General features: G+C 44.5%; 1 protein-coding gene across 3 annotated transcripts in view; it reads left to right on the top strand.

Annotated features, from left to right (window-relative positions):
- Nucleotides 1-5,316: 5,316 nt before the first annotated feature.
- The window catches only part of PIAS1 (protein inhibitor of activated STAT 1), a 143,339-nt gene continuing 123,199 nt past the window's right edge, over nucleotides 5,317-25,456 (top strand). The window contains exon 1 of one of the 3 annotated variants that reach the window (XM_008268843.4): nucleotides 5,317-5,427. In XM_008268843.4, the coding sequence (XP_008267065.1) occupies nucleotides 5,404-5,427 (24 nt within the window). In that variant the 5' untranslated portion in view covers nucleotides 5,317-5,403. Of the gene's footprint in view, nucleotides 5,428-6,068; nucleotides 6,321-25,456 lie in introns of those variants that run through there. The other 2 variants (XM_051822324.2, XM_051822325.2) reach the window with 2 other exon arrangements.

The raw sequence follows: 25,456 nt of genomic DNA on the forward strand, positions 1-25,456 counted from the left end.
AGGTGGAACTCTGTTCCAGGCACTCTGATAAAAGATGTGGTAAACCAGAGGCTTAACCAGCGACACCATGATGTCTTCACATTATGAAAATGTTTTAAATCCTTTAAAATCAGAAGAAAGGGGGGCCAGCTGTATGTCTACCTTTCTCTGTAACTCTTTCTGTTAAATAAATAGAATCAATCTTTTAAAAAATATTTATTATTTATTTATTTAAAAGTCAAATAGAAAGGGGGAGAGAGAATCCTCCATCCACTGGTTCACCCCACCAGATGGCCACAATGGCCAGGGCTGGGCCAGGCCAAAGCCAAGAGCCAGGAACTCCAGCAGGTCTCCCATGTGAGTGACAAGGGCCCAAGCACTTGGACCATCATCCACAGCTTTGATCGGGAGAGAAGCAGCCAGGACACACACACAGGCGCTTATATGGGATGTGAGCCTTACAAGTGGCTTTACCCGCTATGCTGCAACGCCAGACCCGGAGACTAGGTTTTTGAAACTTTGGCAAAAGACTCTGGGTTGGGGAATATGTGGAAGTGCTGGTCAGAGGGAAGATGGTGGAAGCTCTGCACATCCTGTCTCCATTCCTTATGCATCCTCTTCCTTTTGGCCGTTCCTGGGTGGTATTGTTTGTACTGAATCGGTCATCACGAGTGGTTTTCTGAGTCATTCTGGTGAATTATCCAACCTGAGGAGGGACTTGCAGGCACATCTGACTGTACAGGTGACCTAAGGGGATTGCATCCGTGTCTGAGGGGGGGCCAACTGAGTGGGACAGAGCCCTTCACCTGTGGGCTCCGCGTCAACTCTTGCAGTTAACTGAATTGCAGGACACCCAGTTGGTGCCAGGGATTTAGAGAACTGGTGTGCGTGGGCACTTCAAAAAACCTGTAGAAGATGGAAGTATGGGGCCTGTGCTGTGGTGTAGCGGGTAAAGCCATGGCCTGCAGCACCAGCATCCTGTGTGGGCACTGGTTTGAGTCCCAGCTGCTCCACTTCTGATCCAGTTTTCTGCTAAGGCCAGGAAAAGCAGTAGAAGATGGCCCAAGTCCTTGGGCCCCTGCATCCACATGGGAGACCTGGAAGAAGCTCCTGTCTCCTGGCCTTGGATCAACTCAGCTCTGGCTGTTGTGGTCATTTGGGAAGTGAACCAGCAGATGGAAGACCTTTCTCTCTCTCTCTCTGTCTCTACCCTCTCTCTGTAACTCTGTCTCTACCCTCTCTCTGTAACTCTGTCTTTCAAAGAAATAAAATAAATCTTTTCAAAAATGGAAATAAAAGATAAGGAAATAAGCTTAAAATAATGGTACAAAACATTTTGGAAATCCATGAATACTTGTTTCATAAACATTTTCTATGAAATTTTTAAAAGATCCCTCATATTCTGTGGCAGAAAGTTTATCAGAGGTGCTCTCTTCCACTAAAATAAATAGATAAATAAATATTATATATATAACTGTGCTCTGAAGGACAAATGTAATCCAAGCCGACTATGCTCATTTTTTTCTTTGATTTTGTTTTATTTTACTTTTTAAAGATTTATTCATTTGAGAAGCAGAATTACTAGCAGAGAGAGGGAAACAGAGAGAGAGGTCTTCCATCCACTCTTTCACTCCCCCAAATGACCACAACCGATTCGAAGCCAGGAGACAGGAGTTTCTTTTGGATCTCCCAAGTGCATGCAAGGGCCCAAGCACTTAGGCCATCTTCCACTGCCTTAGCAGGCCATAGCAGAGAGCTGGATAAGAAGAGGAGCAGCCGGGACTCAACTGCCCATATGGGATGCCAGTGCTGCAGGTCAGGGCTTTAACCGACTGTGCCGCAGTGCCGGCCCCATAAGTAAATCTTTTTTTTTTTTTTCCTCACACAGGCAGAGTGGATAGTGAGAGAGAGAGACAGAGAGAAAGGTCTTCCTTTTTGCCGTTGGTTCACCCTCCAATGGCCGCCACAGCTGGCGCGCTGCGGCTGGCGCACCGCGCTGATCTGATGGCAGGAGCCAGGTGCTTATCCTGGTCTCCCCTGGGGTGCAGGGCCCAATCACTTGGGCCATCCTCCACTGCCTTCCCTGGCCACAGCAGAGAGCTGGCCTGGAAGAGGAGCAACCGGGAAAGAATCCGGCGCCCCGACCGGGACTAGAACCTGGTGTGCTGGCGCCGCTAGGTGGAGGATTAGCCTATTGAGCCGCGGCGCCAGCCCCCATAAGTAAATCTTAAACAACAAAAACCCAGTCTTCAACTACCTTCTCTCTCATCCTCTAGTAGTTATGGTGACCTGCCAGCATGCTGAAGCTGTCTCGGGGCTGCACCCTGAGTCACCTCCTTAGCATAATCTCTGGTGTGATTGAATGGAGTTTATTATGAATAGCAGAAGACAACCAGGACAAAATTTCCTATCAGGAAATTCCTAGGGTTTTGGGTGCTCTGTGCCAGGAAACAGGGATGAAGCCCAAATATGTTTTATTATATCACAAGACCCAAGAAGCCCAACGTGCCTGGAGTCTCAAAGTCGTCTGGGTGGGCTTCCAGATGTGAGGCTAGGGCAACTTGGCCCAGGGATGCAGCAAAATGGGTGGAGTCTGCCCGGCGCGTGGATGGGGTGTGGGAGGTGAATGAAAGAGGAGTGAAGGATGCTCTCCAGATTTTTGGCTTGAACAGCTGGATGGATGACAGTGCCAATCAGTGAGAATGTTGGGGAAGGAGCAGAGTAGGGAGTGAGGTGAAGAGCTCTCTTCAACATGGGGAGTCTGAGATGACTCAAGGCATGGGTGTTAAGGAGCCAGTTGGATTGGTGAACCTGGGTGTTGGGGGAGAAGTCTAAACTGGAGAGAAACTTGAAAATCGTTAGCTTATAAATGAGATCACCTAGAGAGAGTACGACGGAGAAGAGAGGAGTGGGAGATTTGGAGCAGTGGGTTAAGTTGCTGTTAGGACACATGCATCCCCTATGGCGTGCTGGTTCCAGTCTTGGCTACTCTGTTTCTGATCCAGCTCCCTGCAAATGTACCTGGAAAACAGCAGATGGTGGCTCAAGTACTTGAGTCCCTACTATGCACTTGGGAAACTCGGATGGGATTCCTGGTCTTGTCTTCAGCCTGGTCCAGACCCTGCTGTTATGGCTGTTCGGGGTGAACCAGCAGATGGAAAATCTCTTTCTGTCTCTCCCTCTGTGTTTGTCACTCTGCCTTTCAAATAAATAAATCTTAAAAAAAAAAAAAGAAATTGAGAGGAGAGTAAGGATGGAGCTTTTGAGCCCTCCAATATTTTAAGATTTAGCAAAAGAGGAAAAATCAGCAAAGGATACGGAGGAGCAGATTCAATGCAGAGCTGGCTTCATTCACAGGGAACCAAAGGACACTATGCAAATAAGAGTAGTTGGCCTAGTGAGAAGGGAGTTTATATCTGAGATCTTTTTTTTTTTTTTAAGATTTATTTTATTTATTTGAAGGAGTTACAGAGAGAGGTAGAGACAAAGAGAGAGGTCTTACATCCGATGGTTCACTCTCCAAATGGCCGCAACGGCCGGAGCTGCACCGATCCGAAGCCAGGAGCCAAGAGCTTCCTCTGGGTCTCCCACGTGGGTGCAGGGGCCCAAGGACTTGGGTCATCTTTCATTGCTTTCCCAGGCCATAGCAGAGAGCTGGATTGGAAGAGGAGCAACCAGGACTAGAACCAGTGCCCATATGGGATGCTGGTGCTTCAGGCCAGGACTTTAACCCGCTGTGCCACAGCGCTGGCCCCGAGATCTTTTTCCTAAAAGATTTATTTTTATTTGGAAGGCAGAGTTACAGATAAAGGAGAGAAAATGATCTTCTATCTGGTGGTCCACAATGGCTGGGACTGAGCCAGGCTGAAGCCAGGAGCCTGTAACTCCATCTGGGTCTCCCATGAGGGTGGCAGGGGCCCAAGCACTTGGGCCATCCTCTGCTGCCTTCCCAGGGCGTTAGCAGACAGCTGGATCAAAGTGGCACAGCTCAGACTCAAACCAGAGCCCATATGGTGTGCTGGCATCACAGGCAACGGCTTAACTCACTGGGGCACAAGGCTGGCCCCATAACTGAGATCTTTTATTTTTTCCCATGAGGTATGAGGCAAACTTGCATCGTAAAAAGTAGGGGGTTGGTGGGGAGGGTATAGGAGGAAAGGGTGTGAAATAATCTTCAAATCTAATTCAGTGTCAATGCAGTGGAGAAAGTCCTTCCAGGATTTCAGTCCATCTCCCAAATCCTCTTCCTCTCTCACTAGTTCTCGTTCCCACCACCACTGGTAATGTATCCTTACTTGTTCCCTTGTCTGTACACCAGACAGGGGCAGGAGGGCCAACCTCCCCTAACCTCCCAGTGCGTGTGTAGCCCTAGGGCAGGGCCGGCTAATGACTGCATATCTCCACACTCTGTTTTAGGGCGCCCCTGTTAAGTCTTAGTTATTTGGGCAATTCATCCTTCTCCAGATTTCCGTTTCTGAATACAGTTGTCCGAATTCAAGGTTCTGCACCTGCGGAGTCAACTAATCAGGATGGGAAACATTTAGGAGAAAAAACTGAGCCTGTAACGGACTGTGTGTGTGTGTGTGTGTGTGTGTTTTGCCTTTATTCTTTGAGCAATACAGTACAGCAATTTTTTAAAAATTTATTTGACAGGTAGAGTTACAGACAGTGAGAGAGAGAGAGAGAGAAATTACAGCAACTATTCACCCATCATTCACATTGGGTTAGGCATTAAAAATATTCCAGAGAGGAGTAAAGCATGCAGGAGGCTGGGCAGAGGTTCTGTGCAAATTCCATGCCATGTTCCACGAGGGGCTTGATCTTTTGCGGATTTGGGAATTCTGGGGGGACCAGAAGCCAATCTCCTGCGGACACCGGGGGGTGGAGGGGAGATGTAGGAGTGGCAGGAATACAATCTCTTCCTTGCCTCCCTCACCCTGTTATTAGGAGGAGGATCTGAGCCAGTAAAGGCTTCATTAAATGTTCCTCAAATGTAACAGACTGCAGGTAACAGGTGCTGGAAGAGCCTAGCAAATCGGAGCAGGAGGCATTATTGTCCCTGGGGCAGCGGGCTTTGAAGCTTTGCACAGGGCTGCAATGCGAGGCCCAGACCAGCGTCCCCCTTTGCTCCGGCCTTCCCTGGAGGCGCTGGACTGGCGAGGGCAGGGGGGCGGGAAGCCGAGGGGGGAGTAACTGTCAAACCTCGCCGCTTGGCGCCATTATTTAAATAGTACGTGCCTGTCTCGCAGCTGTACGTGCCCGGGGCGGGGCTCCGAGCGCCAGGAGAGGGGCGGAGGCCGGGGGCGGGCCGGGAAGGCCGAGGGGCGGGCCGGGGCGGGCCGGGGCGGGGCCAGGCCGGCAGCAGGGGAGGGTCTAGCGGCGGCCCCCGGCGAGGTTCACTGCGCTTGCGCTGATAGACGCAAGATGGCGGACAGTGCGGAACTAAAGGTAAAGCGCAGCTCGAATTCACTTCTAATATTCGGCCGCGGAGACGGCGCCGCTGGTGCCGGGGGGGATGGGTCCGGCCCTGGGGGGCCGCTCGGGCCTGACTCTACCCGGGCCTGGAGTTGTAGGGAGGAGAGGCGCGCCCGGCCCCAGCAGAGGTGGCCAGCTGCGGCGGGCCGCGGGCCCCGGGTGCCTCGGGGGCGCTGACGGGTCGTCCCCGGCGTGTTATTGTTGTGGGCGCCTCTGGCGGGGGTGGCGGGGGAAGAGAGAGGGAGTCGGGAGGTGGGGGCTGCGGCTGTCCCCGGGGCTCGGCTTCCTCGCCTCCCAGGCAGCCTCCCCGCCCCCCCATCCCCAAGGGGAGCTGGGACTGGGGGCAGGGTGTGCTTGTCGGGGGGATTGGGAAAGCTCCCCGCCGTCGCTTCCTCTTCCTCCTTTGCAGTCCCGGGCTCCTGTCAGGCGCTTTCCACAGACCCCCGGGAACTTGGCTCCGGCCGCCCCGCCCCTCCGCGGATCCCTGGCGCCCCCGCCCCGCGCTGGGCTCTCGGCGGCTGCCCGCCTGTCAGGAGGCGCCCGGGGTGCCCGGCGTGCGGGGCGACCGGGTGGGAGGGTCGGGGGAGAAGCTGTGGTAAAGTTTCGCGAGCCCCGGCCGGCGTCGGGGTTCGGCCGTCGGGCGCCGAGGGGGGACCCGCCTGGGCGGGACGTTAACTCTTCGCTCTCGTTGCTGGCAGTGGGGGCGAAGCCTCCCACCCCCCGCGAAGAGCGGGCGTGTGGACGCGGTGGCGGGTGGTGGGATGCGGCTGCCTGCTCCGGCTCCGGCTGGCGCCGAGGGCGAGGGGAGCCTTTGGGGGTCTCTGCACACACCATGATGGCGATGCTATGGCTGATGGAGGTGAATGGTTCGTGTTTATATCCCCCCGTTGCCTTTTGTTTGTAGGGACATCTCGCTGGCCATGTTGATTTGAACGGCATTCGCCTCCCTCCTCCTCCTCCAACCCCCCACAAATAGAACGCTCCCCGGTTCCTCTCAACTGTACGGATTACTCACGCCTCGCGAAATTGGATGAAAGGGGGCCCCCTTCTCCCCGCTTTTTCTCCCACCCCAGTCGTTACCTGATGATGGCTTCTTTACCGAAGCCGATAAACCACGACACAAGCAGTTGGGGGAGGCGGTGGAGCCCTTATGATTGGATTGTGACAAATGGGGCTCCGGTTGGATAATTTTGGCTTAGTAGCAAGCAGTTCTTAACTAACGCGTATTATTTCGAGGCTCTGATCGCGATATTCCCTCCTTGGTGGCTTCCCGTGTGTGAACCGAACAGCTGGTTCCATCCCGACCCAGAGAGCTGACATCTCTGTCAGTGGAGGGGGGGGGGCGTATATGCAACTGTGCCCGTTTGGGGAACGTCTTTCTGTAATTCATAAAAAGTATTTCGAATTTTTTTCTCTTATAATGAAGCAACTTGTGGAGCAACCAAACACTAGGTTAATTTCTGGACAGTCTTTCTATGGGAAAGCCTCACGGGAACATCTTTTTTTCTGAATAACTCTACATTGCTAACATTCCAAGATTTGTATGGTGAAGTGTTGGCTTTGAGTGTCACTCTTTTTAAATGGACTTCTAATTACAAATCTATTTAACGGAGAGCAGATTGAAGGTAGATGGTATCATCTGTTTTCCAGTTTCGAACTATTGACTGATACAAGAAAGACTCAGGAATTTTGAGTGTTTGGAGCTAATTTACTCTTGGAATAGAAAAAGTACACAACTTTAAGAATTTTTTAAAATAGTTTTTCTTAAAATATAGCCACTATGTTGCTATGATCTTTGTCTTCTGATATTTATTTTGTTAGCAGTCCTTTTGAATGACGCTAATCAGTTCTCTTGAAAAAGGACCATGGAGCAAAGCTGAAAAGCTTTTGTGGGCTATATTGTCACTCTTGATGCTGTCCAAAGAAACTAGTATGGAAAGCACATGCTGGGAGATTTCCTTCTTTGTTCTTTCTCATTTTAAGAAAGTGCCTTTGGGGATACATCAGATCCCTGGTGTGAGTCTTGTTAGGTAAAAGTTCTCTTTATAAAAATGAGCCAGTATCAGATAAACACCATACACTTGGGGGGAAATGTTATTTTTCTAAAATTGGCTTCCTTTGCTTGCTTGCTTGCTCTCAAAATTTTCTTGAGTTTTTCCAGAGGAGTTGTTCTCTACTTTTATGTTCCTGTTGTATAATTTCTCAAGTTATAATAACTGTTTTGACATGTTGGTATGTCATTGTGTGTGCCTGAGACTTTGAGGAGCTCTGAAAATTGCTTAGCTGGTGATAACTGTATCAAAAATTTGTGTTAATACTTCCTTGTGGTTGAATTTGCTGCTCTTTCTTGGGGCATGGTGGTGATCTCAGGATCACCTACCCTAGTTATTTGAGATGTCTGTGCATAATTATTTCGTGCAGTAAGGTGTGGGAGATATTCCTTTTGGAACTGATACCTTGTGAAGGTTTTTGTTTGTGGTGTGGAGAAATAGTGTGCATTACTAGTAAGGGCAAATCAATAAGAATCAAGAAAAAGCTAGACTTTGGGGGGGGAGGTTCTCTTGGAAATACAGTACTCCCAGCTCTGAGGCTTGGAGTAAATGCGGTGGCTTTTTCATTCGCAGTAGAGACTTCATTTTGCTGTGGATTCTATTAGTAATTATTTTCCTTATGGACCTTTTAGTGAGTCCTTCTGAATCTAACGAATCTGCAAAGATCTGATGGGAAACACAGATCTGTATCCCATGTAGAAATAGCGCAAGCTGCAACACTTTAAAATATTGCCAATAAAAATCAGATTGTGAGTCATATATATCAAAATGAGTTCTCTGTGCACATTTGTTTATAAAAGGTTTACTTTTTCATTAGGGGAATACCCATAAATGACATTTGTAAGAACATGGAGGGTGAATATTTTATTATCTTCAGGAACTTAAAAGCAGGCTGGTGTGATGGCCAGATGATCTTGGTAGTTAATAATCTGACAGCTTCGTGTAGCTCTTCTTAAAGTACTTTTTTCTGAACAAATGCTTTTTGCATGAAAACTCAAACCAAGTTATATTGCCATTTTAGCTCACAGGAGGAACAGTGGGAGAGAAGTTCATCCTTTTAGTGGAGTAAATAACGGAGTTCAATGAAAAGAGAAACCACACTTTTAAAAGTTATCTGTAAGCACATCAGTAAATTCTGTTGTCATATTCTGCCTCTTTATTATCAAGAAATAGCCACTTAATTTTGATCTTTGTGGTGCAGTTTGTCTACTTTTATCTTAAATGGAGGCAAGTAAATCTGACAGTTTGTTCACAGACTTGTTTTGAAGCTCCATAACTTGCTTTTTTTCAAGTGCCTCATTTAGATGCCTTTTGTTTCATGTCACCATTTTTATGAACAGTATTTAAAAACAATTTATAAAACCCTTTAAGTATTTTTAAGTATTTCATGTAATTATTTTGAAATGCTGCCGCCGTGTCCTCTGCCTCTTTTCTCCTGGGTAATTGGGTTGTCTTTCTCTTCAGTCTCTTGTAATCCCTGTTGATTGTAGTAGTGCTTAGTGGCGAGTCTATAGCTGATTAACCTTGGGTTCTCCTGGTGAACCCCATCAACATGCTGTTCAGTGTTCTTGCTGAGGCTTTTGAGATCAATGTAGTTTGTACCCTTTCTTGTTGGTAACTCAGGATACGAAAATAACATGGCCTATGATTGTAGTAGCTGCTGGGAAGAAGTATCTAAGTCTTAGAAAAACTGGATGCTTGTGATGAGATTAGCTTTAAAAACAAAAACATGTGGTTCATTACTTTAGAGAAGTGTTGTAGTATTTTCTGAAGTATTCTGCTGTGGCTTTGAGTCTTTTTTTTTTTTTTTTTTCTAAATGTTCCAATAGTAAGTTCTTTGCACTTCATAATGTAATGCATTATTTCCTTTGATCTTTGCAACAGTTCTTTGTAGTAGGAAAGGCAAGTAGAAACTCCTTTTTATAGGTAGTAAGCCCAGAAAGGGTAAGTGACTAGCCTAAGGTCATACAAATAGAAGTGGCAGGGACCTGAACCAAGGTCTTGTGATTTCAAAACTCTATGCTTTAGGCATCTGTAAAGGTATGGTGGCAGCCCTGGAGTCCTCTAGAGTGCCTAACTCAAAAAGGATTCTATTTAGTTTGTTACTGATACTTTCTCTTTTCACCCTGTGCTAAGGTATTTTTGGATATTCCTTGGGGTTTTTGCAAACTTCCTTGAAAGAAGTTGAGAGTTTGTTAGTTGGAATCATATTGTTATTTTTTTTAGTGATTATTTTTTTGAAAGAGAGGGAGATACACAGAGATCTTCCATTCTCTGGTTTACCTCCCAGATAGCTGCAAGGGCTAGGGCAGACCGAATCCAGGAGCAGGGAACTTCCTATCCAGCTCTCCCTTGTGGGTGGCAGAGATTCATGCACTTGCCACCATCTGCTTTTCCCAGGCCATTAGTAGGAAGCTGGATTGGAAGTGGAAGCAGCTGGGACACGAACTGGAGCTCAGATGAGATGCTGGCTTCGCAGATGGTGGCTTTACCCACTCTGCTACAACGCCGGTCCCTGAATCATACTATTTTGTTTGGGACAATTTCAGAGAATACTGAGACATAAGCGAAAAACAAACAGCACCTGTAATCTCAGCATTTAGGTAATCGTTAACATCTGGGTATCTATCCATTTAGACTTTATTTGTGAGCATATGCGTATGTTATAGTCATCATAAAAAGAGATCACACTATTTTTTATTTGTACTGCTGTTTTCATAGCTGTCTTTCCAGGTTAGTAAATACAGGTCTCTATGATCATTTGAAAGTTTACGTAGTATTTAGTAGTTCTTATCATTAGACAGTTGGATGATTTCTGCCTTTTTTTTTTTTTTTTTTTGCTATATATATTTTTTTCTTCTTCTTCAGGACCCAGCATGGTAGATGGAAAGTCTTTTGCACCAAGATGCTGAGGTGGCTCTTTTCCCTCTGTTTCTGAATAACTGGGTAGAGGGATCACATGCCCACTCCCTGCTGAGAAAAGGACGATGGATTTTGTTATTTTGAACAATGCCTTGAGAAATACTCTTATATAAAAGTTTGAGGGACCAGCATTGTGGCCCAACAGGTTAAGCCACCACCTATTGCACCAGCATCCCATATGGGTGCCGGTTCGCATCCTGGATGCTTCACTTCCCATCTAGCTCCCTAATAATGGGCCTGGGAGAGCAGCAGCAGATTTCTCAAGTCCTTGGGCCCTGTGCATCCAGGTGGGAGACTACAGTTCCTGGCTCCTAGCTTCAGCCTGGCACAGCCCCAGCCGTTGCAGCCATTTGGGGAGTGAACTAGTGGGTGGAAGATTTCTCTCTCTCTCTCTGTCTTTCAAATAGATAAAATAAATTAAAAAAAAAAAAGTTGAGACATGTTTTATTCTAACTAAATATATTGATGGAACAGATCTTTTTGTGTGTGCTTTAGAGAGCAATGCAAGTGGTTTTCTGATTAGATGTTATGAGTGAAATAAATTAGTAATTCTTGATTTGTTCATTGTTACAGCTTTATTTCTGTAAACATGTCAGATTATTAAATGATAGAGGCAGATTTTATAAAATGATAGTAGACAGTGCTTCTGAATTAGAACATTTGATATGTGAAATAGATTATGAGATAATGTGTAACTTATTTCAAGTGTGTTTTAGTTTTGGAAGATATATCAAATATTGCACACTTTGTGCCTTATTTAAATACTTATAAGTTTTAACTGGCATTTTAAAACTATACTGAAGCCAGCGCCGCGGCTCACTAGGCTAATCCTCTGCCTGCGGCGCCGGCACCCCGGGTACTAGTCCTGGTTGGGGCACTGGATTCTGTCCCTGTTGCTGCTCTTCCAGTCCAGCTCTCTGCTGTGGTCTGGGAAGGTAGTGGAGGATGGCCCAAGTGCTTGGGCCCTGCACCTGCATGGGAGACCAGGAGGAAACACCTGGCTCCTGCCTTCGGATTGCTGCAGGGCGCCGGCCATAGCTGCCATTTAGGAGGTGAACCAAAGGAAGGAAGACCTTTCTCTCTGTCTCTCTCTCTCTCTCTCTCTCTCACTCTGCCTGTCAAAAAAAATTAATTAATTAATTAAAACTATATTGAAAATATATAGAAAAATAGAAACGAAAATTTGAAAGTCAGAGTTACACAGAGAGAGGAGAGGCAGAGAAAGAGAGAGAGAGAGGTCTTCCATCCAATGGTTCACTCCCCAATTGGCTGCAACCGCCGGAACTGTGCTGATCCAGAGCCAGGAGCTTCTTTCAGCCTCCCACAAGGGTGCAGGGGCCCAAGGACTTGGGCCATCTTCTACTGCTATCCCAGGCCATAGCAGAGAGCTGGATTGGAAGTGGAGCAGCTGGGGCTTGAACTGGTGCTCATATGGGATGCTGGCACTACAGGCAGCAACTATACCCTCTATTATGCCACAGTGCTGGCTCTTTAAGACATTTTCTGCTGCTGGATCAGAAGTAGAGCAGCTGGGACTTGAACTGGTGCCCATATGAGATGCAGGTGACAGCTTTACCAGTTATGTCACAACGCCAGGCCTGAGGTAGTAAAAACATTTTAAAGTTCTTAGTTGTCTTGTACTGTTATTTTCAGAAGTACACAGGGCTCCTACTTATATACTTTTGACTTTATGATGGTTTAACAGTCCTATACATTCAGTAAAAATTATACTTTAAATTTTGATCTTTTCTCTTAAAGCATGATGTAGTATGAGACTTCTTTAGTGTGCTGGGCAGGGACATCCAGCTACAACTCCCAGTTAGCCCCAGGATTGTGGAGAAACAAACAATATTCTATAGTGCACAGTGTTGTTAAGCTACATTAAGTTAAGTACATTATGGGTATTACAATGGATCTTTTAAAAAATTTTATTTGAAAGGCAGAGTGACAGTGAGAGGGAGAGACAGAAATGGAGGGATCTTCCATCTGCCTGTTCACTCCCCAAATGGCTACAATGACCAGGGCTGGTCCATGCTGAAGCCAGGGGCTTGGAACTCCATCTGGGTCTCTCATGTAGGCGATCTGTGCCCAAGCAGATGGGCCATCATCCTCTGCTTTCCCAGATGTATTAGCAGGGAGCTGAATTGGAAATGGAGCAGCAGGGACTAGAACCAGCCCTCTGATATGGGATGCTGGCCACTACATGCATTTTAAAGATAATTTATTTTATGTATTTGAAAGGCAGAGTTAGAGAGAGAGAGAGATGTCTTCCATCTGCTGATTCACTCTCTAGATGGCTGAAATGACCAGGACTTGGTGAGGCTGAAGCCAGGAGCCTGGAGCTGCTTCTGGGTCTTCTGTGTGAGCACAGGGGCCTAAGTACTTGGACCATTCTTGCTGCTTTCCCAGTCGAATTAGCAGGGAGCGGGATCGGAAGTGGAGCAGCCGGTACTTGAACTGGTGCATATAGGGATATAGGCATTTCAGGCAGCACTTTACCTGCTACACCACAATACTGTCCCCACTCCCCGCCTGCACATTTTGACTTAATTCCAATGTATGATAGGTTTATCAAGATATAACCCGTTGTTAAGTGGAAGAGCATCTGTAGTACTAATTGCCCTTATGTTTTTTATTTCTTTTACTGCTAGATGTTTGTGACCTATACTTCCCCTTCCATGTTGAAAATTGTAAAATGCCTGTTGCTTTTAATTTCCTTTACTCTTGGTTTCGGTGGTGTGGTGTGAAAAGATACTCTCCAGAATCCTTCCCTCAGAATTTTCTGACAAATCTTGATTCTTTGCTATAAACTTAAACTTCATCAAAATGAAGCAACTACGTTTGTTTCTTTTCGGCTTTTTTTAGATCAGTCAACCAAAACAAAGGAAAACTCTTTGAACGTTAGCTGGTAACTGAAATATCAGTAACACTGGCAGGACTGTTGCAGACATTCCTATCTTTGAAAACTTCATCCCTTTCTTACCTTTCCTGCTATTCTCTACTTTCACTTTCCTCTTCCCTACATTTGGTTGCTAGGTTAATTTCACTAAAATACTTTTCATCTGTGAATAAAAACTTTCAGTGGCTTTCCATTGAAAATGGGACAAAGTCCTAGCTTTCAATCTGGTATTCAAGATTTTCTATAGCTTGATCCCAGTCTAGTTTGTGTGTTTTGTCTCCTCAGCAGTATAGCAAAAGTCCTTAACTTAAAGCCAGAGCTGTTAGTTTGCTGCTTTTTGTCGGCTTTGTGTGTGTTTGTATTTAAGATTTATTTTATTTATTTGAAAGTCAGAGAGGGAGAGATAGAGACCAAAAGAAGTCTTCCATTTACTGGTTCACTCTCCAGATGGCTTCAACAGCTAGACTGGGAACTCCATCTGATCTCCCACGTGGATGGCAGAGGCCCAAACAGTCGGGCCATCTTCTGCTGCTTTCCCGGGAACATTAGTAGAGAACTGGATCCAAAGTGGAGCAGAAGGGACTCAAAATGGTCCCTATAGGATGTAGACATTGCAGGTTGAGGCTTAACACACTGTGCCACAGCACCGGCCCTACTAGTGTTTTATTTGTATGTTATTTTGTCCTCTCACATCCCTACTCTTAATACAATAGATGCTGAATGAATATTTGTCAAAAGAGCACATTGTAATCAAGATTCTGTCAGGGATGGGGTGATTCTCATTTCTGTATGATAGTATAAATTGGAAATAATATTAGGGTCATATGTTCACTGTTGTTTCATTTTGCTTCTGAGGTTAATTTGAGTAACATTAAGTCCAGAATAATATAGGAAGGATTTTTGAAGGATGTTTTAAGTTTAGCTTTTATATTCTCTCTCTCTTTTTTTTTTTTTTTTTTTTTTTGACGGGCAGGGTGGACAGAGAGAGAAAGAGAGAGACAGAGAGAAAGGTCTTCCTTTGCCATTGGTTCACCCTCCAATGACCGCTGCGGCCGGTCTGCACTGCGCTGATCCGAAGGCAGGAGCCAGGTGCTTCTCCTGGTCTCCCATGGGGTGCAGGGCCCAAGCATTTGGGCCATCCTCCACTGCACTCCCTGGCCATAGCAGAGAGCTGGCCTGGAAGGGGGGCAACCGGGACAGAATCTGGCGCCCCGACTGGGACTAGAACCCGGTGTGCCGGTGCCGCTAGGTGGAGGATTAGCCTATTGAGCCGCGGCGCCGGCCTATTCTTTCTATCTATATAAGATGTGAATACGTATTTCACTGTGATGAAAGAGCAATAAATTAAGTAAAATTTGAAAGAGCTCACCATTTTCATTCTTCCTCTAGACATTGCCACTTTGGCGTGCATCTCTTTTCTTGGGTGGGTAGAGAGAGCATTAACAGCTTTATTGAAATATAGTTCACTTACCACATAGTTCATCATTTAAAGAGTATAATCAAATAGTTTTTGGTGTATTGAAGTTGTACAGCTATCACTATAGTCAGTTCTAGAATGTTTCTCAACTCGAAACCCTAAGTGGGGGGCATTTAGCCTAGAGGTTAAGATTAAGACACCAGGGGGTCAGTGCTGTGGTACAGTAGATTAATCCTCTGCCTGCAGTGCCAGCATCCCATATGGGTGCCAGTTCTAGTCCTGGCTGCTCCTCTTCTGGTCCAGCTCTCTGCTGTGGTCTGGGAAAGCAGTAGAAGATGGCCCAAGCACTTGGGCCCTGCACCCTTGTAGGAGACCTGGAAGAAACTCCTGGCTTTGGATCTGCCTCACACCCACCATTGTGGGAGTGAACCAGCGGATGGAAGACCTTTGTCTCCTTCTAACTGTTTGTAACTCTACCTCTCAAATAAGTAAGCAAAATCTTTAAAAACAATAAAATGGGGCCTGCACTGTGGTGCAGTGGCTAAGCTTCCACCTGTGGCGCCAGCATCTCATAAGGGCACTGGTTTGAGTCCCAGCTGCTCCACTTCCGAACCAGCTCTCTGCTATGGCCTAGGAAAGTTGTAGAAGATGGCCTAAGTGCTTGGGCCTCTGTATCCACGTGGGAGAGCTGAAAGAAGTTCCCAGCTCCTGGCTTCAGATTGGGTTAGCTCTGGCCGTTGCAGCCATTCGAGGAGTGAACTAACAGATGGAAGACTTTCTCTGCCTCTGCCTCTTTGCAAATAAATAATAAATAAATAAATAAATCTTAAAAAACCAAACAAGGCTGGCGCCGCGGCTCAATAGGCTAATCCTCTGCCTTGCAGCGCCGGCACACCGGGTTCTAGTCCCAGTCGGGGCACCAGATTCTCTCCCAGTTGCCCCTCTTCCAGGCCAACTCTCTGCTATGGCCCGGGAGTGCAGTGGAGGATGACCCAAGTCTTTGGGCCCTGCACCCGCATGAGAGACCAGGGGAAGCACCTGGCTCCTGGCTTCAGATCAGCGCGATGTGCCGGCCGCAGCGCGCTGGCCGCGGTGGCCATTGGAGGGTGAACCAACGGCAAAGGAAGACCTTTCTCTCTGTCTCTCTCTCTCACTATCCACTCTGCCTGTCCAAAAAAACAAAAACAAAAACCAAAACAAAACAAAAAAACAAACAAAAAATAGATGTAACAGTAAGGCACATCCTTATCTTTAAAATAAATAAATAAATAAAAGATTAAGACACGAGCATCCCGGGCTCTGTACTGGTGGTGCAGTGGTGATGGCTCAGGTAATTGGGTTCTTGCTACTCACAAGAGACCTAGATTAAATTCCTGACTCTCAGCTGCAGCCTGGCCCAGTCCTGGCAGTTAGCAGCATTTGTGGAGTGAACCGGAGGGACAGGAGCTCTGTCTCTCCGACCTCATCATCACTCTCTTTCTAAACTGGGCAGATAGAAGGAACTTCTAACATTTATGAAATGAATGCATGTACAGATAATATCCTTCAACTTGTTTTTTCACTATCAGTATATGTTGAATATCTTTCCAAGACATACCCCAAAATAAGATCTCATTCTTTTTAACAGTGCAGAATATTTCATAGGTATGTTTGCAGAGATTCACCTCTTGAATTTATCAGTATATGTGGTTAAAAGTTCTTATGAACTTCTGTTAATGGTTTTGCTATGCTATTTTATAAAAATGATTACCACATTTAATGTAACCTACAGTATCAGTGTTGGAGTTTTACTTTAAAATAGAACGCAAAACATGACAGATAACGATAGTTTGGCTTGAGGAGACATGGAATGCAGGCTCTTTATGGGGTTCTGGCAATGCACAGCCTAGGCAGTTCATTTTTGTATTTTGGTTTCTGAATGTGAACAAGCCTGTTTTTAGTCTCATAGCATAGTACTTAAAATAGAATTTAACTTGATGTCTTGTGCTTTATGGTGAATGTTAAGACTTTCTTAAAAAGTTATGCAGGTCTAATCTTAAAGATGGGGAACATTTCAGAGTATTTTTCATATGTTAAAAATCATCATTCTGGTCTATGGATTTCTTTAAATTATCCAGGAAAGGGAATGTGGAGGCCAGTAGCTCATAACCTGGCTTATAGTAGTTACTTGGCAATTGTTACTGATTCAAGAAATACCTATCTGACATTCTGTCATTCACTTAACGTTTGAATGCCAGTTGTGTGAGACTCCAGGCTATTGGTGGTTTGAGAATATTACTGCATGTGTGTGTGTATAGACACATGTTATAATATGTACTAAAACTTTTTAAACTATAAAGGTGTAAAGCACAGTGATTACAACTGTTCTCAAAGCCTGTTTCTCAGTTCCTGGTGCTTCTCCAGACTGGGGTTTCTCCAGATCAGAATTTTTTCCCTAATAATAGTAAGGCATTATTTGGTATATTAACATTTGCAAAACCAGTGTTGGGTGAAACTGCTGACACCTTAGCATGAATTAAGTTAGTAAATTGTACTAGTTGTATTCGTCGTCACTGTACACTTGGAATCTGTCTAATGAAGTTATAAAATTTGTTAATTAATTTCATTGTATTTCAATCTTTGAATTTTTAAAAAGATTTTATTTGAAAGGCATAATTATAACGAGAGGGAGAGACAGAGAGAGAGAGATCTTCCATCCACTGGTTTACTCCCCAAATCACCAAAACAGCCAGGACTGGCTGGGCCAGGCAGAAGCCAGGAGCCAGGAACGTCTTCTGGGTCTCCCATGTGGGTGCAGGGCCCAGGCAGTTGGGTTATCTTTTGCTGCTTTCCCAGGCGCATTAGCAGGGAACTGGATCAAAAGTGGAGCAACTGGGACTCTAACTGGCACCCATATGAGATGCTGGCATTGTAGGCAGTGGCTTAACCTGCTGCACCACAGCATCAACCCCTTGAATTAGTTTTAAAATATATTTCATATGATAAAATGAAAAGTACCTGTAAAGCAGTTTTTTTTTTACATACCAAATCTGATGGTTAACTCAGGGAAAAGAACTTGTGTTGTTTGGCTAGTCTGTCTTTTTAAATAAAATATCATTTTTATTTGAAAGAATGCCTGGCAAAATACAATTATACAGACTTGTGTATTTGGCATACATTTTTCTCAAAAAATAAAATGAGTTTGTCACTGCAAGGAAAACAACTGGCAGTGTATGTTACTAATGATGAAATCCAAGCTTTCAAGTGAAAATGCAATTTTGGAAGGCTTGTATTTGCTACTGTGAGCTTGATAGTTTCCCAGTACTTGACTTTTTTGATAAGATCAGTATGTTATTAGTGAATGTATGTTGAAATTGTGTAGTGAAATGCATCAGTGTTTAGAGGAACTGTATAACTCAGTGAATGAGTATTTTCTGAGTAACTAACACATGATCTTACAAAATCATGCATGAGTAAAAAAGACCAATTGAAATGGGAGATGGACCATTGCAATTTCAGTGTATTGGGGTAGAAGATGTTCATTAATAATGGTTTCATATTCTGTATTGCAATAGTATTTAAGAAACTGATTTGAAAGGGCAGATGTTGTGGTGCGCTGGGCTAAACTACTGCCTGCAAAACTGGCCTCCCATATCCAAGTGTAGGTTTGAGTCCTGGCTGCTCTGCTTCTGATCCCACTCCCTGTTAAAACACCTGGGAAAGCACTGGAAGGTAGCCCAAGTACTTGGGCCCTTGCCACCCAGGTGGGAAACCCTGGATGAAGCTCCATGCTCTAGGCTTCTGGCTTTGCCTGGCCCAGCCCTAACCATTGTAGCTGGTGTCCATATGGAACTGGTTAAGACTGTGGCTTAACCCGCTGTGCCACAACGCTGGTTCAGAAAACCTAAACTTTTAAAAAAATATGTAAGATTCACAGTACAGGAGTTAATAATTTAAAATGGGAACATCCCATTCACCTTCTCTTCGTATTTTCTGTAATTTAAAAAGATAAATAGTTTGTTTATAGATACAGTGATCCATTAACAAGGCCAGTTTGCTAAGCAGAAGCTGCTTATTAAGCTGTGTAATCTGTTGTAAATGCTGAACACTAACAGTTTGCATTGCACCGAGCGAATGTGCTTGAGGTAGTTTTTATCAGTAATGATATAGAAAATGTCTAACTATCTTTTCAAGGATGTATCTCAACCTTTGATTACTTTTCTTTCTGTGGTAAGGGGTGGGAATCATGGATAAATGAAAAATCTCTGCAGATGTTCCCTAACTTAATTTTAGCCAATAATTTCCATTCTAGGCAGAGCTTAGCTCTTACCAAATATCTATGACTGATTTGCATCCTACATATTTGTTTCCTTTCTCTCTTGTAGGATAAAAACAAAATAGAATCTAAAGGATATAAACTCTGAATGCTTTTCAGTTTCTGTCTATGTTTCTCTAGAATTGTGTGTGAAAAAATCTGGTTTCTCTATTTTGTATCTTGAGGAATGATGCCTCAAGGTCTAAAAGTAAGGTGAGGGTCTGGCGCTGTGGGTAGTGGGTTAAAGCCCTGGCCTGCAGCACCAGCATCTCATATGGGCACTGGTAAGTCCTGGCTGCTCCACTTCTGATCCAGCTCCCTGCTAATGCACCTGGGAAAACAGCAGAGGATGGTCCAAGTGCTTGGGCCCCTGTACCCATGTGGGAGACCCAGAAGAAGCTCCTGGCTCCTGGCTTTGGAGCTGTTGCAGACATTGGGGAGAGAACCAGAAGATGGAAAACCTCTCTCTCTAACTCTGTCTTTCAAATAAATTAAATAAGTCTTTAAAAAAAATTAAGGTGGGAAAAGGAACATTTTGTTTCAGAAGTTATTTTATTTTTAAAAACTTGCATATTTTTTTAAAAGGCAGAGAGAGATCCTCAGATTGATTTTTTTTCATCCACTGTTTCACTCACCAAATGCTCACAGCAACCGGGCAGGCCAAACCAGGAGCTCAGAACCTAATCTGGGTCTCCCAAATAGATGGCAGGGACTCAGGTTCTTTAGCTATAACTGAGTGCCTCCCAGGGCATGCCCAAGCAAGAAGCTGAATTGGAAGTGAAGCTGAGAACTCTGCTATGGGATATGGACAACCCAAAGGGTGATGTAAGCACTGTGCCAAATGCTGTCCCCCCTTCATGTTATTTTAGTGTGATTTCAATAGATCAGTGTCTTTTTTAAAAAAATATATTTATTTTGTTATTTGAAAGAGTTAGAGAGGTAGAGTGAGCGAGCGAGAGAGGTCTTCCATCTGCTGGTTTGCTCCTCAAATGACCACGACGGCCAGAGCTGTGCTGATCCGAAGCCAGGAGCCAGGAGCTTCTTCTGGGTCTCCCACATGGGTGCAGGGGCCCAAGGACTTGGGCCATCTTCTGCTGCTTTCCCAGGACATAGCAAAGAGCCTGGGATCAGAAGTGGAGCAGCCAGGACTCGAACTGGCACCCATATGGGATGCCGGCGCTGCAGTCTGGGGCTTTAACCTACTGTGCTACAGCACCAGCTGCATATATTTGTATCTTAAAAGTGAAAGATCTTTTAATTGAGTCATAGTTAGAGAAATTAGCATGAATTTTAGGATTACCATTAGTCTTCACTCCTGAATTTAGACAGTCCCAGGAATAGTTCAGACTAATGAAGTATGAACAGCAAAATTAATAACCTTTTCTTCCATACTGATTTTAGAACATTACTTCTTTTTTGTTTTAATGTTTATTTTTCATTTACTTGAAAGGCAGAGTAAGAGCAAGAGTGAGAAAAAGAGAGCTCTTCTATCTGGTGCTTCACTCCCCAAATGCCCACAACAGCCAGGGCTGGGCTGGGCTGAAGCCAGGAGCCCAGAACTCCATCCAGGTCTCCCACATGGGTGGCAGGGGCCCAAGCATTTGTGCTATCAGCCACTGCCTTGCAGGATGTCTTAGCAAGAAGCTGGATTGGAAGCAGAGCAACTGGTACTCTGACATGGAATGTAGGTGTCCTAAGTGGCAGTTTATGCCTACCAGAATGTTACTTAGTGTATGTGGCTGTTATTTAAAATGCTTTTCCAGGTGGCAATCTGTTGTACCCAATAGAAGGGATATTAGATAAGACTCATTGGTAATTAGCAGCAGTATTTGGATATAAACACTGAATGTGATAAAGCTATTGAATACTCTTTTGTTGAGTGGGTGAAACTTTGCTTCTTAAAGGTTGGGTGATAATTGTTTAGTACATATTTTCTTCTAGGTAAACATTTTATTCTCTACTGAGTATGTTAGTGTTTTCTGGAATCTGCTGATCTCAACATGTAATTCTATGGAGTGTGGAGGGTGATACTGAACCTTTTGTTTTACAAATAGATATCAGTTTTATTTGTAACATTGGTAGTAAAGTGTCTCACTTTTTGTTCAAACATCTGTCATCGTAAAGCACAATCATCTGAAGGGATGAGGTCTGATGGTAAATGTGCGTTTGTGTCTGGGTGGTAGTGAAGGTATTGGATTTACATAATAAATTCTTTGATTCTGGTGTTCCTGTCTCTCTCCCCTCCAGCCCTTTGCCTCCTTTCTCCCCCTTGTCTGTTAGAAAGTATCATTCATTCTTAGGTTAGTTTTGTCAAATTAAAGTAACCAGAATCCATTGGGAACAAAAGAAATTTAAAATAAAGTTAATGTTGAACTTGAATAATGAGCTTATTGAAGTTAGTTTACTGCTAAATCTGACAAATCTTTAGCTTTTCAGAAACTTTTCTCTAAAGGCTAGTTTTATCTCTTGAGTGAAACTAGGGAATTTGAAGTAGGGTATACTTTTTGAATAGTTAGAACGTTTTCTCTTCTGCATTCTTGACCTTTTAAAGTATAAACTAAAGACGATTTTCACATTGTGCAGAGTACTGTTTCAGTTTCTGTGCCTCTGTAAGTGACCTGTCTAGAAGGTTTTAGGACTTTCTTTATTCATGGTATGCTCAGATTTCATGATGAGAGGCCTCAGTGTGGATATTTTTCGGTTATTGTGTTAAGGTACTTGGTGGCCCACTCTAAAGATGGATGTTCTTTATTTGTAGGAAGGTGTCATAATAACCCTTTAGTAATTTTCTTCCTTTCATTTTCTCTTGTTGGAAGCCTGAACTTCTGCCCTTGCTTTGTATTTCCTCTTCTATTTTCCATCTCTTTGTCTTTATTCAGTGTTCTGTGAGATTTCTTTAACTTCCAAATGTTTTTCCAAAAAAATATTTAGAACAGTTTAATTTCCCAAGAGAGATGCTTGATTCTCCCCCAAACCACTTCTGTTTTATTGCAATAAAATACACGTAACAGAAGTACCTTTGTAACCGTTTTAAGCATACATTTAATTCCATGATGTTGAGTACATTCACAGTGTTGTGTAGCCATCACCACTGTTTGCATAACTTTTTCATTATCCCAGAAGCATGCTGCAGATTAAGGGGCAACTCCCCGTTCCTTCCTCTTCCCAAATGCTGGTGTTCTACGTTCTAAGAATTTGACTATGATTAAGTGTCTTGTTAAAGTGGTCATACACTGTTCATCTTTTTGTATTTGGCTTATTTCATTATTTCAGGGTTTATCAGTGTTGTAGCAGGTATCAGATTTTCATTTGCTTAAAAACTGAGTACCGGGGCCGGTGCTGTGGCGAAGTGGGTTAAAGCCTTGGCCTGAAGCGCCGGCATCCCATATGGGCACCAGTTCTAATCCCGGCTGCTCCTCTTCCGATCCAGCGTTCTTGTGGCCTGGGATAGCAACAGAAGATGGCCCAAATCCTTGGGCCCTTGCACCCACGCGGGAGACCCGGAAGAAGCTCCTGGCTCCTAGCTTCGGATCGGCATGGCTCCAGCTGTTGTGGCCATCTGGGGAGTGAACCAGCAGATGGAAGACCTCTCTCTAACTCTCTCTGTAACTCTGTCTTTCAAATAAATAAAATAAATCTTTAAAAAAGAAACTGAATACTATTCCTATGTGTATATGTATATATAATATATATTTGTTTATTGATTCATCTGTTGATGGATACTTTTGGCTATTGTGTCTAAAGAGACTGTGAATATTGGTGTACAAGTATCAGTTTGAGTGCTGTTTTCAATTTGGGTGTATTCCCAAGGTGGAGTTGCTGGGTCATACTGTAATTGCATGTTGAACTTTATTTTTTTAAGAGTTATTATTGGGCCGGCGCCGCGGCTCAATAAGCTAATCCTCCGGTTGCCCCTCTTCCAGGCCAGCTCTCTGCAGTGGAGGATGGCCCAAGTGCTTGGGCCCTGCACCCCATGGGAGACCAGGAGAAGCTCCTGGCTCCTGCCTTTGGATCAGAGCGGTGCACTGGCCGCGGCGGCCATTGGAGGGTGAACCAACGGCAAAAGGAGGACCTTTCTCTCTGTCGCTCTCTCTCTCACTGTCCACTCTGCCTGTAAAAAAAAAAAAAAAAAAAAAAGTTATTATTTATTTAGTTGAAAAAGAGAGAAAGAATCCATCTGCTGGTTTACTCCCCAAATGGCTGCAACATCCAGGGCTGGGCCAGACTGAAGCCAGCAGCCAGGAACTTCTTCCACGTCTCCCATGTGGGTGCAGGGGCCCAAGCACTTAAGTCGTCTGCTGTTTTCCCAGGTGCATTAGCAGGGAACCAGATGGGAAGTGGAGCAGCTGGGATTTTAACCGGCATCCATATGGGATGCTGGCATTGCAGAAAGCAGCTTTACTTACTATGCTGTAGCGCTGGCCTGAATGTTTAACTCTTTGAGAAATCGTGGATTTTTAATTTTTTAAGTTTAATTAATTTGAAAGGTAGAGTAACACAGAGAGAGGGAGAGACAGACAGAGAAAGGTCTGCCATCTGCTGGTTCATTCCCCAAAAGGCCGCAACAGCCAGGGCTGGGCCAAACTGAAGCCAGGAGCCAAATGCTTCTTTTGGATCTCTCATGTGGGTGCAGGGACCCAAGCACGTGGGCCATCTTCTGCTCTCCCTGATGTTTTAGCAAGGAGCCGAAGCAGAAGTGGAGTAGTGGGGATGTCAGCCGGTGCCCATATGGGATGCTGGTGCTGCAGGTGGCAGCTTAACCCACTATGCCACAATGCTGGCCCCAGTTTTTTAATTTCTGATATCATGTTTTAAATTTCTAATAGCTCTTTTTGTTTTATTTTTCTTTTTTAATAGTATTTCTTTATTTTTTTCTCACAGTGACTGCACTCTTCTTTTGTATAAAGTATACTACCTTTTCTCCCTAAATTATTTCTATCCACTGACTTTCTCTTCCTTATTCTTTTTCTTTCTTTGGTTTCTATCATTTTTCTTAGGAGGCTTTTCCAAATTATTGGTGATTTATAATTGTAAGATGATTGGAAAGTGAGTTTTCCCTACTTTGGGATTTTCCAGTTGTGAGTATGTGTTAGGCTTTCAATTTTTCCTGAAATGAATTCTCTGATCTCTGTGGAGGTGCTTAACTTGGCTGGTGGTGTTTGAAGAACAAGACTGGGTGGATAAAAGTGTCTCACTTAGGGGCATGCAGATATTGCTTATTATCTGTGTGTTTAGACTTGTGCCTCACTTTTTAAACTTGGTTCTTTCTGTGTGGGATTTCTGAGCCCAGAGCCTCTCTGTTTCATTGTTCAGTAGATTTCACGTCTCCTGTGTTAGGAGAGACTAGGGGACGTGGTAAGAGCTTTTGTCCTGGATGTTTAGATGGATGAAATCTGAGTGCCTACCATCCTATGTACAGATTTTCAAACACCTCTTTGATTTTCAGCCTTGCATCTCACCCCTGCCTTCTTATTGGATGAATTTGCTGTGTGTGTGTATGTGTGTGTGTGTGTGTATGTGTGTGTGTGTGTTTGCCTTTCTTTAGTATTTCCTTCTCTAGGCATTTGAAAGTTATAGCTTCTGGTAATTTAATTATCCCCATACTATCTGCTTTTTATCCTCAAAAAGTTTTTTGAAATTGCTAGTTAACCTTGTTTTCTTGGGAATGATTTTTTTAAAAATTCCTTTACTATCATTTTGTTTCCCTTCTGGGAGGGAATATGATCAGTGTTTGTTTATGACTAATTCGTATTTAACTGGAGGTCATTGTAAACTTTCTATGAAGATTGTAATACAGAGTATACTAATGTATGATAATCACTTTTTTTTTTTTTTTTTTAAACAGGCAGAGTTAGAGAGAGACAGAGAGAAAGGTCTTCCTTCCGTTGGTTCAACCCCCAAATGGCCGCTACGGCCGGTGTGCTGTGCCGATGCAAAGCCAGCAGCCAGGTGCTTCCTCCTGGTCTTCATGTGGGTGCAGGGCCCAAGCACTGGGGCCATCCTCCACTGCCTTCCCGGGCCACGGCAGAGAACTGGACTGAAAGAGGAGCCACCAGGACAGAATCCGGTGCCCCAACTGGGGCTAGAACCCGGGGTGCTGGCACTGCAGGTGGAGGATTAGCCAAGTGAGCCAGGTGCTGGCCCGATAATCATTCTTAAATACTAGCCAGTGTTGATTTTTTTAAATATGTATTTGTGTGGGCATATATTTTGCCCAGAGGTTACGACACTGGTTGAGATGCCTGCATCCAATAACCGAGTACCTGGGTTTCAGCCTTGATGCATTTTCCGATTCCAGCTTCTTGCTATTGCACGCCGTGAGAGGCAGTGAGTGATTGGCCCAGGTGTTTGGGTCCCCATCATCCATGTGGGAGATCCAGATTAAGTTGATGGCTCCTGTTATAGGCTGGCTGTGGGTA

This window comes from Oryctolagus cuniculus, chromosome 12, assembly GCF_964237555.1.
Source record: "Oryctolagus cuniculus chromosome 12, mOryCun1.1, whole genome shotgun sequence".
Lineage (NCBI taxonomy): Eukaryota > Metazoa > Chordata > Mammalia > Lagomorpha > Leporidae > Oryctolagus > Oryctolagus cuniculus.